The sequence below is a fragment of the Gastrolobium bilobum genome, unplaced genomic scaffold, assembly GCF_033153095.1.
Source record: "Gastrolobium bilobum isolate Gb01-03AN ecotype WA unplaced genomic scaffold, APGP_CSIRO_Gbil_v1 utg1211, whole genome shotgun sequence".
Lineage (NCBI taxonomy): Eukaryota > Viridiplantae > Streptophyta > Magnoliopsida > Fabales > Fabaceae > Gastrolobium > Gastrolobium bilobum.
The window spans coordinates 220,215-235,986 of NW_026898913.1; the positions used below are offsets into that span (position 1 = coordinate 220,215).

The 15,772-nt window shown below is 37.2% G+C and overlaps 1 protein-coding gene across 2 annotated transcripts; it reads right to left on the bottom strand.

The window, feature by feature from the left end:
• Positions 1-360: 360 nt before the first annotated feature.
• LOC133285335 (coatomer subunit beta'-2-like) lies at positions 361-12,017 on the bottom strand. Of its 2 annotated transcripts, none has more exons than XM_061482542.1 (26): positions 11,879-12,017; positions 11,581-11,601; positions 11,384-11,445; positions 11,105-11,159; positions 9,183-9,219; positions 8,728-9,053; positions 8,484-8,615; positions 8,231-8,379; positions 7,689-7,757; positions 7,363-7,513; positions 7,195-7,260; positions 6,438-6,626; positions 5,526-5,666; positions 5,361-5,435; positions 5,033-5,209; positions 4,830-4,921; positions 4,628-4,744; positions 3,970-4,084; positions 3,781-3,852; positions 3,176-3,372; positions 2,982-3,075; positions 2,504-2,610; positions 2,246-2,378; positions 1,929-2,079; positions 1,094-1,160; positions 361-713 (listed from the first exon to the last, which is right to left on the bottom strand). In XM_061482542.1, the coding sequence occupies exons 1-25, from the start codon at positions 11,879-11,881 to the stop codon at positions 1,141-1,143; spliced, it is 2,751 nt and encodes a 916-aa protein (XP_061338526.1). In that variant the 5' UTR covers positions 11,882-12,017; the 3' UTR covers positions 361-713; positions 1,094-1,140. The 2 variants fall into 2 exon arrangements, 1 of the variants encoding a protein (XP_061338526.1); XR_009747995.1 differs by having other exon boundaries at positions 362-713; positions 1,853-2,079.
• Between the last annotated feature and the right edge of the window lie 3,755 nt (positions 12,018-15,772).

A 15,772-nucleotide genomic window follows, 5' to 3' on the forward strand; every position in this document is an offset into this window, starting at 1 on the left:
GCACAGATCAAAATATGTAGTAAAATGGATTTCAGGTTTCTTCTAAACCTCACTGTTAATAAGTTAAACAAGGAATATCTTCTTTTCATTTAGTATGCTGTTTGCCGTTTGGCATAAGGGCTTGATGCAACTCCACTGTTTCTCCACCAAACGCATTATGAATTCCATGAATTCCTCAAATGACCCAACGTCACTCATTTCCAACCGCAGTTTATTTAATCAGAGGATGAACTATCAAAGTACGATCCCTTACAATAAAGACGACCAAGCTTAACCCTACTATGTTCTACGTGAACGTTGGACAATCAACGAATGCATGAAAAAAAAAAATTCAATTTAGAAGGACTTGGGAGAGCATCTTGTCAACAGATACAATCTTGGAGAAGAATCATTATCTTCTCTATTAACCATCCACGTTTACAATCCAAAGAAACATTAAGATTTAAAAAACATGGTCGAGAAAAAATTATCTACCTAAAATTTAAACAGGCATCCATCTCTAGTTCAGCTTTTCTACATTCACAATGGAGGGAATACATTGAGGCAAAAACCCCAAAAGAATGTGCTATAAACTCTAGTAAATTGCAATTGATCCTAAGGAATATTGTTTATACCACGTGCAAAATGACAAAATTCAGGGCACTACAAAACCACAACACCAGGAAACAGAAACAACCAGTCCGCAGAATCTCTTCATGGTCCCTTGAGTAGACCTGCATTTTAGATTAAAGAAAATGAAACCGATAACACACTAGAAACCCATCATTCTTATCTTATGCAAAACCATCCAAAAACATGCAATGCAGTTGACACACAAATACATATACCAACGCTACTCATCTATGCAAGCATCCAAATTAAATGGAGAGGTGATTTATCAAACCAAAAATAGTCTATCTGAAGATGGTGATGAAGTCATTTGTTATAGCAAATAAAGGTTACTTGATTACATACTGATGACGTCGCTTTGCTAGAGGAATTTTTTTTAGTAAATTGACTAAACAGCCCTGACTACTGATTTCCACATTTTTGTCGAACACAAATGCAAGGACAATTTGTTGAAGCCAATGCAATATTGGAATTTTATCCTAACCTTCAGATAAATATCCCAAAAGCTGGAACCGACTGTCTTGATGGGACCTAGTGGTGTGGTGCAAGCACTGTCAACAAAAATGAATATTTAAGTGAGGACTGAGAACAAATCAAATCAAATTTAAAAAGGAAACAACTTTGTCGAGGTGACATTCACAATTGAGGTTAATCTTATGGTAAGAGTATACAATCACAAAAGCAATTGTATAAAAAATAAAAGGTCTGTCAAGGCTGAATTCAGAAAACCAGGTATCTGCATGCACAACATTCAAAAGGGCATATTACGAAGCAATAAAACCAAGATCAATAGCCACTCTTACAATTTTAAGAAGATAATGTACATCGGAATTCATTAGTAATATTAACCTAATAATCATATTATGCAACAGCAAAATTTTGCACAAAAACATTTTGCGTTAATTATATCCCGAAGATTTACCAGGACAGCAAGATAATAAACTAGAGATGAATAGACAATGAGCAATCAACCTTACAAACTCCCGAGCCCAATAGTCGTATAAAATCATGGGAAAATATAGTTATGAGATTAGTCAATTATTCACTATTGACAATGGGAATTATTTTATAATTTCCTACCAGATTCCCAAGTATACAGCCTAATTGTAGTAAAGTATCCAATACACTAAAAATTGAAAACAATTAGAATTGGTAGGACTTAGAGGTGGTATAAGTAGTTATAGAAAAAACAGCTAGTTGTCAAATGGGAGTTAGAAATGGCACTTCAGAAACAATTAATCACCAGAGACAAAATTTCGATTTTCACACCACCCCAACCAATTGCTTTTAGGCTGACGGGGCTCCTTCATTATTCGTACCCCACTCTTCGTCAGCCTCGTTACCATTAACGAGGACGGCACCATCTGTAGAATCGGCATCCACTACAACTGCCTCCTCTTGGTTTCCTTCCTCTCCATTCTGTTCCTCCTGTTCCTGTGTGTAGTGCTCTTCTTCATTTTGTTCAGTCAACTGCAACCATAAGGAAAACAAAATACATAAACCAACGGTCTAACACCATAAATAAGAATCTACTGAGGTTATTCGTTATGTATGAGAAAAAAAATACAATATCATGTAGTTCATGAGATTTCTTGAAATCATTTGTGTGTGCTGTTAGCCCTTTTATTTAGTATACCTCATGATTAGAGTCCCCATTTTCAAGAGGCTCCTCTCCTCCTTCAATCTGCATGTTTCTGAAAGCTTCAACAAGGGTAAGATGTGATTTGTCAGCATGGTTGATGTACTGCTCTGCAGGAGGGTAAACATTCCTAAAATAAAATATCAAAATTAAGGAGTTAGTAAACGTTTCTTGGAGATGTTTTGCACACAAAAAACTAATAAACTATCAAAGCTGCAAGCTACACAAAAGAAAATATGCATTCTCCTTACTGACCTTGTTTCTGCAGCTTTAGATTCAACAGCAAGTGCAACTTGCCAGTCTTCAAACAAATTTGGATATTCCTCAGGATCAGCCAGTGATTCAGCAGCTTTTGGATTAACCTGCACCCAAATATATATAAGAAATATATAGTCTCTTTAATCCACAAGCCATTATTCGACATAATAAGACTACACGGACAAGGCAATTGAATAAGAATGGAAGTTCCTACAAACAATATTGGATCAGGGTCCTCTTCGGGTTCTTTGTTTAAACCGCAGTGAATCTCAGCTCTTGAAAATAATTTATTTTACGATAAAATATTGAGATCAAATATAACTGAATGAGTGTCAACTCATAGATTTTCAACTGTAGGAGGTGTAGTTCTTTTTACAACTGTAGAGGGTCCAGATTCCCATAATATCATGCATGCAAAATGAATATCAGGAAGTCCCATCAAAAGTAAATACTATATATCTGAATCGGAAAGAACCTTATTGAGATCTTTTCTCCAAATTGCCACTATCTCTGAGACCTTACTTGGGAGATAAGATCGAGCCATCAAAGCTGCCTCTGGAATCCGATTGCTGCAAAAAGCATAACTCAGCTATATATATAATTGTAGTTTAATCAATCCGCACCGCAAGTACTGTCAAAAAGGAAAAGAGCACAAATGTAGAAGATTACCTTTCTACCAACAGTTGAAGGCAGTCTTCAAGTTTACCCAACATAAATAAGCAAAGGAATGCGACATTGTTCTTCCCTTGCTCCTTAGCAAGGGTTGCAAGTTTTGATATTCCTTCAGCATCTCCTAAAGAAGAATACAGCAGTAACAAGCCACTCAAATCTGTTGCATGCTTTAAACATTCCTCAGCCATTTCTAACTGCAAGAATGAAAAATCCAGTGAGCTACAACAGAACTAGAGAAATATTCAACAAGAATCAACATTAAGTGCTTCCAGATTCCAGAATCATTACTCATTCTGACAAAAAATAAATAAAACATTTAACATCCTTATTATACACTAGAATCAACATCTACAATTCAAATCACCTGACCACAATTTCTAACATACAACCAAATTAATTTTAATTTGGCCATAACTAAAACCTCTGTAGTCTCTTGCATCTCAAAAGTTGAAATAAGGCCTATGTCCATCATGTGCACATGGTCATATGCAGCAGCACATTATCAAGGCACTCACTTTAATGCATTTGGAGATGGATGTTTAGGAATGCAATCAAGCTTAAGTGTTTATAAAGTTGAAGATTCAAATCACATAGAAAAACACCTTTCCAGTAGACATAGCTAATTCTCCCAATTGCTTCCATTTAGACTCACTCTGCACTTCTACTGCAATACTCTGCAAGAAAAAAAGATGAATATTATTCATGATATAAAATGACGAATGAAACTCATTAAGAGAGATGAAGAAAATTAGATACCCATATCTCCTTATAGACATATTACATGAACATACCTTTGCAACATCTAGTCTTCCAAGCTGTATTGCTAGATCAAATCTATAATCAGGGTCAGTAGCTACTTCCAGAGCATCCTCTATCATACCTCGTGATTCCAGGAATCGAGCCACACTACAATAAGATCAAGTTTTTAAATTAGAATGCAGATAACAAATTAGCACCAATTACCAAACTTCAGATCTGAAGACAAAACTCTGAAGTTCGAACAACCACCATATGGCCAATAGAGCAAAATTTTAAATCGAAGTAACAGGCAAATGAATGTGTAATAGTTATTCGTACAAGATAATGCATTAATATCATAAAAGCATGATAAGCGAAGATCAATGTGGACTAATAAGAAGACCGTACAAAGCCCAGAATAAATGTAATAACTATTCAAACAAAATAAGATTCTTTGGTCAGCCACAAAAGATGCACTTCCATTTTCCAGCAGGTTGAAATTCTTACTAATGGAATCATACCACACTTGGAAAAACATAAAGAAATAGATAGCGAATGTAATATACTGATACATGATAATTATTTAGATATACATAATTTTATTAAATACAATTCAGTTAACAAAAGCATTTTGTTCACATATCAAACATATTACAACATAATGAAAGGAATTGATCATTCTCTTATAATCTAACACAACGTAAATGGTACCTGTTATGATGCTCTTTAGGAATTGATGGTAGAACTTCATTGGCCCTTTCTAACTCACCACGCATCACAAGTGTCTTGTACTCAATCAAGCTTAAAAGCAGTGTGTATCCCATAACACTAAGAGAAACAATCAATACAAAAAAAAGAGAGTCAAGATTACAGCAATTTGAGACTAAGTAATCCAAACAAACAGTCCACTTACTTAAACTCTTTGTCAATCAAATAAACCCGACTTTGGTTCGCAAGATATCCCAACAAGTACATGGGGCGGTCCAAATGAAACATTGTAGTTACCTAATTTCATAATGTTAGGCATCAAGAGGTCTCACATGATCCTTGTCGTTCAATAAAAAAGTTGCAGTTTTTTTTTTTTTTAAATATACTAGAGGGGACAAGAGCTAATACCTCACCACCGACACAGTAATTAAGTCTCCAAGAGGAATTGTTGTAGATAAAACAATCCCCAACCCAGATGCCTGTCCTGACGCGTTCATTCATTTCATGAAGGAGCTCAAAGGCATCTTCAACACCTTCCTCATCTACAGGTCTTCCACTATCTAAATGTGATGCAACAGCATCACGCTGCAAGAATGGAAGTCAAAATGTTTAGAGGTCCTCGCCAGTAAAGATCTAGCAAAAATTCATTCAGCAAAAATTATAGGGGGGAAAAAGAGTGTTCTTCATAGCAAGCCAACAAGTACAAGAAAAGGGTTAAGTTCATGAAAATCCTCACGTTATACTTCAGAATGTAGAATGATGTGTCACTAGCAATTGTTACTAGATCACCACTATCAGCCCAGTAGAGATTCTGACACAAGAAAATTAACAAAATTGTATTGGACAATGAATAAGAATAAAAAAAACAGAGAACTAGAGGTCACCTAATCAAAGCACTTACTTTCACAGTGACATCAATGCGATAGATCAACCTGCATTCAGCCCAATCATAAAAGCAGATGAAATCATTTGAGCACATCGCAAGTAAAGTGCCACCAAATATTCGTTCAGCAGAAAATGTTGGTCGGACACTCCTCTTTTCCTGAAATACCCATTATTTAAACTCTAATTAAATCTTCCCTCAAGCAAATTTATTTCATTCAGAAGACAGCAATAACAAGAGTATTAAATTTTCGTGAACTTTACAGAGTGAAAACCAACCCAGGCAATAAACAAAAATGAAATGTAAAGATATCTTGTTATTGACTTGGGAACACATTTATCAATCACTAGTCAAGACATTATGATTTTCTTAAGGAAAACCAATGGATCGCATAGTGTTATTACACACTGGTCATAAAAAGTGAGGTATGAGCCCACCACAGAACAGTAATTTTATTGAACAACTCTGAATATGATCACTGTTACTGATATCATTGGGATGTCAGTCCAAGAACAGATCTGTAAAACTACGGAAAAGAGAACACAAACAGAAAGAAAAGATAGAGATACTGCAGTTCTATAAGGGACTGCATCCTCCCTGCCTGAATGCCCCAAATTGTCTCCACTCCGATCCTCCCCTCCCTTTTTTCCTTGCTCCCCCACGTTTCTCATTCCTTCCCACACCTCTGGCCATGTAAGCAAGGTTGTTGCAGCCTAAATCCTCCTTCTGTCCTTTGTCTCATCCCCTACCACCCATTTTTTCTCTCATAACTTCAGTAACCGTGGGGTGTCTAACACAGTACAAGAATGACAGGACCTAGTTATGCTTCCACTTTTAAGAAATAGCAAGAATTTAATGGTTCTCATCACCATTTTCATTAGACAAAGTACAAGAGTAAAGTGCAAATAAAGTTTTAAAACAAGAGCTAACCTGGAAATTTTTGCTGAAAATTTTAATCTTTGATGTACTTTCTCTGACAGCATATTCTCCATCCGAAGACCAAACAAATTCCAGCGCTGAACCAAATGACCTATTTCTCCATGCCAATGCGGTGTATATAATATACTCACCATCTCCACATACAACAACAAACCTCCCATTTGGATTGTGCTTTAAATTCTGCATATAATGAATTAAATCAACAATCAGCCACCACACATGAAACAAATAACTATAGCTGATAATTAAACCAGCACTAAGTACTATTATTTTAAAACTCACTTTTTTGAATATATAGATTGGAGACTACAAAAAAATAGTTCCAAACAACGAACTAATTTCGCTACATCACATATTATACTCCTATAGATATCAAAGTTCTACAAAACAGAGGCCCCTGCAATTAAATTTTGAATTTTAAATTCTAACATTACATAATAACATCTATATTCAAACATATATAAATCTATATCCAGATTACATACTCAAGATCTAGAAGAGAATGGCCAGATGACCAATTTAATCCTATATGCAATAACATGCTTTCACAGGGTTAAAAAAAATGTGAAAAATACTGCATAATGAAATCTAGATGAGTATACCAAAATGTATGATTTGCTAAATAATGTACATGTGCCACCGTCCTAAAATCCATCAAGGCTTTCATAATGGGAGCAGAAATGATAAAAAAATGCAGAAGCCATGCAAAAGAATGCACATAATATTAAGAAGAAGGATATTAACTCACTTGTGGATAGAGATCACAGGTTCCCAACTCCTTAACAGCCAAAGGTAACCTTTCTCCTTCAGCAACCTAAGAAGCATAGTACTTGCAGGTGTCACTAAAAGAAATATAACTTTTCACTTCTTCCTCACATTATACAGCAAAAAAAAAGGAAGAAATTGGATCCCATACCTCCATATCTGCTCCTATGCTCTTTATATTGACAGTCTGAATTTCATTATGCTTAGCCCAAATAATTTTCCCACTGTTGTCCATGCTAGCCACAGGAACTTCTCGACCAAGTTTGACCATAATCGTTCCTTCATCATAGCCAATCACTACACTGCAGAGACAGATGTTTTTTTGGTAATAAAGTCATGAGAAGAGTGAAGATAATATAAGAAAAGTTCATTATTCAGGCACAATTTAACACTGTCCCACTCAACATTATTCAAGGGCCTAAAAAATATGATATTAAGAAATTACGTGCTGAGCTTTTATCCAAAAAAAAAACTCACCGACGTGAACCCTTCAAGTATCCAACAGCCCAAACTCTTTCAAGACCATAGTTCAAAGTGTTCTCAAGTCTGCAAGTAGATTGAACCACCACAAAACAATGAAATGGCGAGTTAGTATCATAGTCTCAAGTATACTTAAATATGTAAATTGAAGTAAAATAAAAAGAGAAATACACAACACTGTACAGTCTGTCAGTTTTAATCTTAGTCCTATTCCTATCTCAATTTTAAATCAAATGTAGACATTAATCACCAAAATAACTTTTTCCAATCATTTATGCAATAATGAAAACAACAACAAAAAAAGAAAAAAGAAAGGTGAAGTAACACATCAACCACAATATCATAGTTTTCAAAAAACATGGTTATATCAGTATAACCACATAAGGCCTCATTCTCTAAGTCCAAAGTCAATCACAGCCAAGTAATTCAAGTTCCAATAAGAGTGATAACAATGGGTGAAAAAAGCAAGAGTAATATGCCAAATAGAATAAGCATAAAGATAAAGCTCACAACTCAGTAATCTGTCTATCTCAAATTACCTGTAAGTTGTTGAATGCCATATGCGTACTGTACCATCCTCGGAACCAGTAATGATAATAGGAAGTTCAGGATGAAAGCAAACAGCAGATACATTGTGTGTATGACCTTCTAGGGTCTGGACACAACTTTTGGTCTGATAATCCCATACCTGTTTCATAGGTTTTATCCATGTTATTCTTATTCATATACATGCATGTACGCAGATAAATCAAGTTAAAAAAAATGAAAAAATAAATAAATTTGAAACAAAACCTTGGCAGTGTGATCATCAGATCCAGTGATTAGATAAGGTTTGTCACCACCTGTAAAGTAATCAACGCAATTCACTCCTTTCTGATGGGCATCCAATGTAAAATTAGGATCAGGAGAGCCAAGATTCCAAATCTAGAAAGAGAAGATAAACGGTGGATTAATACATTATATCATAAGATTAAGAAACAATTTTTTTTTAAAAAAAAAAAGCAGGAAACAGCCGGCAACAAGAACACACATATACCTTTATGGTGCGATCAAGAGACGCACTGGCAAAGGTGTTTGTGTCTTTCGGATTAAATGTCACTTGCATGACATAATGAGAATGTCCTTCATATATCTGGGTACAAACCCAGCCCTTTTCCCAATCCCAGAGCTTTATGAGCATATCATCAGATGATGACAGCACATAAGGAAGGTTAGGATGAACTGCCACACACCTAATGTAATCTGTATGTGCTTCAAATACTTTGACTTTATCCATTGTGTTGTAATTATATACACGAATAAACATATCATCTGCTCCAGCAACAACCCACTGTTTGCGTGCAATAAACTTGGCAGACCTAACTGCAAAATCATGTTGTATATGAGCTCCAGTGGTCTTCTAAATAAGAAATAGATAAATAAAAGTATGCCTTCAAGCAAATGCATCAAGATGTAGATATGAAAACAAACAGACCAAAAAGGTGTATTTACCTGGTAACTCAGTGACTTCAAAAGATTTAGCCATTGTCTGAAATAGCATAAAAGAAATTTGTGTTAATTACACAATCAAATCTCCATAGAAATTAATAATGACTCGTTTAAAACAGAAGGTTGTGAAGAATTTAAATATAGAAACATGAGAGTGGGAATCTATGAATAAACGCAGAATGCATCACATGCTATGAAATTATAAATGATCCTTACGAGACCATGATGCCATGATAGAAAAGAAGAAGAATATAACCTAAACCAGTACACTGGAAACTGCAAAATACAGCTTGTAGAAAGCACAAATTTAAAAACAAAAATAAAATTCTTCTAAGTCAAATGGTTACTGTCAACATCAACATCAACAACACCTTTATCCCAAATTAATTGGGGTCGGTGGTAGATGAACCCACATGAAAGATACAAAACGGTTGAAAAAAAGTAAAAAAAAAATAAAAAATAAAAAATAAATAAATAAATAAATAAATAAAAATACACAAATAAAATAATAAAATGAAATAAAAATATATGTATATATAAATAAATAAAAGTAAAAAAGAAAGGGACAAGAAGAAGTGGGGGAAATGAAGGGGAAAAGGACTAAAAAAGGACCATCTGGAACATAGGAGTAACAGCGAGTCTAACCCTCCACCATACTTATAGCTTTTCTCCATTCCTTTCTAAGACATACTGTCCGCCAATCTATATCCCACTCCATTAAATCTTGTTTTACTACTTTCCCCCAAGTAAGCTTCGGCCTACCTCTGCCTCTTTTTGTGTTTAGCTCTTGGTAACAAACTTCTGTTCTTACAGGAGCATCCATGGGTCTTCTCATCACGTGCCCAAACCACCTCAATCTATGTTCTCTCATCTTCTCGGCTACCGGTACTACTCCGACCTTTCGTCGAATATCTTCATTTCTTATCTTATCCATCCTTGTGTACCCACACATCCACCTTAACATCCTCATCTCTGCTACTCCCATCTTATGCTCATGTTGCCTATGTGCTGGCCAGCATTCCGCTCCATATAGCATTGCCGGTCGTACTGCCGTTTTATAGAATTTTCCTTTTAACTTCAGGGGAATTTTGCGGTCACACAAAAATGCAGATGCACTACGCCATTTCATCCACCCTGCTCTGATTCTGTGATTTACATCCTCATCAATCTCTCCACCATTTTGTAAAATGGAGCCCAAGTCAAATGGTTACTGTAATATCTATAATTGCTCAAACAAACTATGATAATTTTCCTCAAACAGCTCAACTGACAAAAGTATAAAAGCATCCAAAATATTCACAAGAACAGAATTTAAATATTTAGTCTAAACACACTCCCAATACACGGACTCTGAGACTGTCAATTTCTGTTAAATAAGATTGGTTATGGTTACTAGCCTTTCTTTGCACATTTTGAGAGGGCATGGGTCATTTTGCAGCAACAATGTCTTTGGATTAAGGAAACACATAGTTTATTCTTCAATTTACTTACCAGAATATAAATATCACAAACTTCCAGCTTCTATCCACTTTGAAGTAGAAAATATTAAAAAAATTACTGGCAATGCTTCAACATAAAAGATCACTAAAAGAGCCCCTTAAACAACTACAAACTCATTTGTTAATTATGTTCAATATTTTCTCCATGTATTGAGCCATTACCTCATACAGTACACTCAATCAATCATATAACTGCTTGAAATTTGAAGGAAAACATTAATAAATATGTCCCTCCAGTCGTGAATACTGAATGCACAGCTCATTTATATATATGCATCATGCAAATGGCGACTTGTTTTGGAGATCAATCAACAACCACCCGTGCCTGACTAAGTGCCAATATATAGGTATCCACCATAGCATTTCTCAATTGGATAAGTTCATTTATAACAATATACAGCACCTTAGTTGTAAAGAATCACATACCTGAGATTGGTAATTCCAGATACAGACAGTTCCAGAGTATAAACTTGCCAGAATCCTGAATTAACAAATGTAACATCAAGTAACTAAATAATACCGACTGTAACCTCACTAACAAACATCACAATCAGTGACTAAATCCCAAGGAACTATCGTTGTAGGAACAGGCACATTTGAGAAATATCGAACGATGAAAGCAATTATAGATATTCCTATAAAGTTAGCTTCAAATCATAAATTAATTTCAGAAACAGCTTGACGCAGCAAAGGGTGAGGCATTACCAAGGTTCTGTTGGATGTAGATCCACACATTTTACTCTTTCTGATCTTTGCGCAAGCTTTCGCTGATCAAAGATTAGGATAACACGTTAGATTAAGTGGCCAGAAAGCCAAAATCTAACCTCGCTGACAAGCTAATAAAAAATTTATCGGAAACCAAACACGAATGAACATTGAATCATAACACAAAACAACAGTACCTTGATTTCGAGTCTGAGAGGCTGCAAATGCAAGTAAGAAGAAAGAAACAAACAAACAAACGAACAAACGCGAGTTAATGCACGGTTCCACAGTAGATCCCATTGAAATTGAAATCGTAAGAGCTAGCTAAGCATATCGAGAGCCTCGCATTTCAGGTTAAAGATAGAAAAGCGTTTGAAATAGGAAGTGTGTACGGAGGAAAGAGAAAGCATGAAATCAAAGCGAATTCGATCCAGATCCAAGGTTGTTAAGAATGCAGAACAATTTGCGAAAGAACAGATCAAAGAGTAAGCTCACCATTTTCACAGATTGGAGAGTGAACTAGCCTTGATCGAGATCAATGTTCGAGGATCAGAAGCCGAATTCGACGAGCCCGAGAGATCGAGCTCAGTTAGAAAGAGAGAGAGAGAAATGGTACAAAGGTTTTTCTATTGTAATGAAGGAGATCAGGGTGTAAATACCATGAGGATGAAAAGAGGGAGAACGGTGCTTTGCAATTGCAGTTAATATTAGATTACGAAAATGCCACTGAATCGGATACTTTCCTGTGCGTTGTCACACCGTATAAGGGTGGGGATCCATGGTGGATCAACGAAGGTTATAAAATACACGGAATAGATCCCTTCAGAATGTATCCATTTCGGTGCTAACCAGTAACAACCTTACAGCGTCATGTCTAATGAAAAAAATAAAAATAAAAACTACAAACATGGCAGTGACGTGCTTGCCACGTGGATCCTTGGCCTATTACTTTTTTATCTTTAAGTGTTAGAAAATATTATATTTACAAATTCTTATAAATTATACTATATTTTATTGATAAGACACTTTTAAGTAAATTTTTACCAGTGAAAAATAATATAATTTGTAAAAGAAAAAATTTATCAATATAATTCTTCCTTTGAAATTTTTTTTCGTATTTCAGGACTAATTAGTTTTTCGCCTTGTAAAAAATTAATTTATCTGTTTAATTCTGTTCGATCCTGGAAAGATCGTATTGCTATACCGTAAGGTATGCACTCAGAGATACCGTAGAAGTAGGTATGTATGTGGCTATAGCCAATCTTCCAATCACTGCGCACAAGCAATAGGCTTATAGCCAAGACGTGGGTGTGTGCACATTATTGGCAGTAATAGTAAAGTAGTTCAAAGTGTATATCTGGGGTCTTTAACCTCTTATTTATAAGGGTTACCTCTTGGGCTTGTGTAGATCTCCCAGTTGTAGTAGAATTTAACTTCCTTTCTGTTGGGATAGAGACTCTATCCTTAGCTGCCTTACTGTTTTATATTGTTAGGATAATTGGAGAATTATCCTTTAAGGGATCCTTGGGTAGGTGGTTAGGATATGGAAATATTCCATAGCAGTTGCCCCCAGCCCCGCAGTTCGGAAGCTCGGACTGCTGGGGTGCCTAAGTTTGATTGATACGTCGACCGTACCGAGGTACTATGATCCTGCCTAGGGTCTAGTGTGACTACCTCTTCTGAGTTTAGCTTTTTATATTGGCTTCTTTTCTCTTGAAGTCTCTAAGTGGTGAGGACGTGTTTGCCCTTTTTTTTGTTGACTTTGAGCTCGGCTTCTCTTGCCAGGTTTTTTAGTTTTGACTAGGCTTATAGTCAGTCTTTTATATAGCCGTTTGCCTAAGTTCTAGGATGGCATTTCGCGCCTCCTTAGTAATTAACCCGACTTTGCACTTCCTGGCGTTAAGTGTCGTGGTTCCAGATTTGGCTCAATTTCGCATACCGAAATCTCTATTAGCATGGATTTGACCTTTTGCAAAGGTGTATTGTACTTTAGGGAGCACAAATTTTCTTACTACGACTTTTCCCTTTTGGATTTGACTTGCTTCCTATATCTTAATTTTGAGGAAGGTCTTCTGTGCCTTCTTGAACGATTAGTCTGGCTTCGAATACCATGACTTCTCTTGTTTTTGACGGACTTGACTTCTTTTGCCATAGTCTTGGATTCTTGAAGGAGGAGTTCGCCTCCTCGATTTTAAGCTCGAATACGTATACCGTGGCTTTTATTTTGAGTCCCGCTTCATTCGCGATGGCTTTTTGATTTGAGGCCAGCCTGTTAGGACTTTGTGGCCAAAACCTTAACGACTTGGTTTTGTTGTTGTAGTCTTAAGTTACTAGGGCAGTTTTCTGCCTTCTTCATTTTGAGCCTAGCTTCACATACCGTGGCTTTCTTTAAATTGACTTGGCTTTTTCCTTGTCTACACTTTTGAAGGCGGTATCTTTGCCTTTCTGATTTAGCCCGGCTTAACGTACCCTGGCTTTACTGTTGGACTAGACTTTTTGTCATATTTTGTTTGAGTCCGGCTTCGCATACCGTGACTTTCTACTTTAAGCAACGCTTCATTAGTGATGGAATTTTAATTTGAGGTTGGCCTGTTGGGCCGCAAACTTTGTCATTTGGCTTTGTTGCCAAAATCTTGAATAGGAGCCCGACATCATATGCCGCCTCGATTTTTTTTTATCTCAAATTGGGGTGTGATACTTTTCTAGGATCACGATCTCTCCAAATTCGTCTTCTCGGATTGGGGTGTGATCTTTTTTACTAGAATCACATCTCTCCAATTCCATCTTTCTTCTTCTACTTTTTTCGGATCGGGGTGTGATCCTTTTGCTAGGATCTCATCTCTCCAATTTCGTCTTTATTTTTATCGCGGATTGGGGTGTGATCCTTTTGCTATGATCCCATCTCTCCAATTCCAACTTCATTTTTATCTCAGATTAGGGTGTGAGACTTTTCTTAGGATCACATCTCTCCTTTTCTGTCTTTATTTTGATATCGGAGCTTGAAGCTATGGCTAAGGCTGAGTTGGAGCTCAAGGCTGAGGCCGAGCTTTAATTTTGAAGCTCTTCGTTGGACTGAGCTCAAGGCCGAGGCTGAGCTAATAAATTTGAAGCCCTTAACTGGGCTGAGTTGAAGCTCAAGGCTGAAGGCGAGCTATTAAACTTGAAGTCCTTCATTGGGCTGAGTTGGAGCTCAAGGCTGATGTCGAGCTATTAAACTTGAAGCCCTTAGTTGGGCTGAGTTGAAGCTCAAGGCTGATGCCGAGCTTTTAAACTTGAAGCCCTTCATTGGGCTGAGTTGGAGCTCAAGGCTGAGGTCGAGCTATTAAACTTGAAGCCCTTAGTTGGGGCTGAGTTGAAGCTTAAGGCTGATGCCGAGCTTTTAATCTTGAAGCCCTTCATTGGGCTGAGTTGGAGCTCAAGGCCGATGCCGAGCTATTAAACTTGCAGCCCTTAGTTGGACTGAGTTGAAGCTCAAGGCTGATGCCGAGCTTTTAATCTTGAAGCCCTTCATTGGGCTGAGTTGGAGCTCAAGGTCGAGGCCGAGCTATTAAACTTGAAGCGCTTAGTTGGGCTGAGTTGAAGCTTAAGGCTGATGCCGAGCTTTTAATCTTGAAGCCCTTCATTGGGCTGAGTTGGAGCTCAAGGCCGATGCCGAGCTATTAAACTTGCAGCCCTTAGTTGAACTGAGTTGAAGCTCAAGGCTGATGCCGAGCTTTTAATCTTGAAGCCCTTCATTGGGCTGAGTTGGAGCTCAAGGTCGAGGTCGAGCTATTAAACTTGAAGCGCTTAGTTGGGCTGAGTTGAAGCTTAAGGCTGATGCCGAGCTTTTAATCTTGAAGCCTTTCGTTGGGCAGAGCTCAAGGCCGAGGCCGAGCTAATAAATTTGAAGCCCCTTAATTGGGCTGAGTTGAAGCTTAAGGCTGAAGCCGAGCTAATAAATTTGAAGCCCTCCACTGGGCTGAGTTGAAGCTCAAGGCTGATGCCGAGCTTTTAATCTTGAAGCCCTTCGCTAGGCTGAGCTCAAGGTTGAGGTCGAGCTAATAAATTTGAAGCCCTTAACTGGGCTGAGTTGAAGCTCAAGGCTGAGACTGAGCTACTAAACTTGAAGCCCTTCACTGTGCTGATTTAGAGCTCAAGGCTGAGGCCTAGCTTTTAAACTTGAAGCCCTTAATTGGGCTGAGCTCAAGGCCGAGGCCGAGCTAATAAATTTGAAGCCCTTATCGGGCTGAATTGAAGCCCTTAACTGGGCTGAATTGAAGCTCAAGGCTGAGGCTGAGCTAATATATTTGAAGCCCTTCACTGGGCTGAGTTGAAGCTCAAGGCTGATGCCGAACTTTTAAACTTGAAGCCCTTCATTGGGCTGAGTTGAAGCTCAAGGCCGAGGCCGAG

Excerpts from the sequence above, each read along its gene's own strand:
- LOC133285335 (XM_061482542.1), bottom strand. Across the intron at positions 11,160-11,383 it reads CTACATCCAACAGAACCTTG|GATTCTGGCAAGTTTATACT; the intron begins GTAATGCCTCAC and ends TTGTTAATTCAG. Across the intron at positions 4,745-4,829 it reads TTGATTGACAAAGAGTTTAA|TGTTATGGGATACACACTGC; the intron begins GTAAGTGGACTG and ends TGTTTCTCTTAG.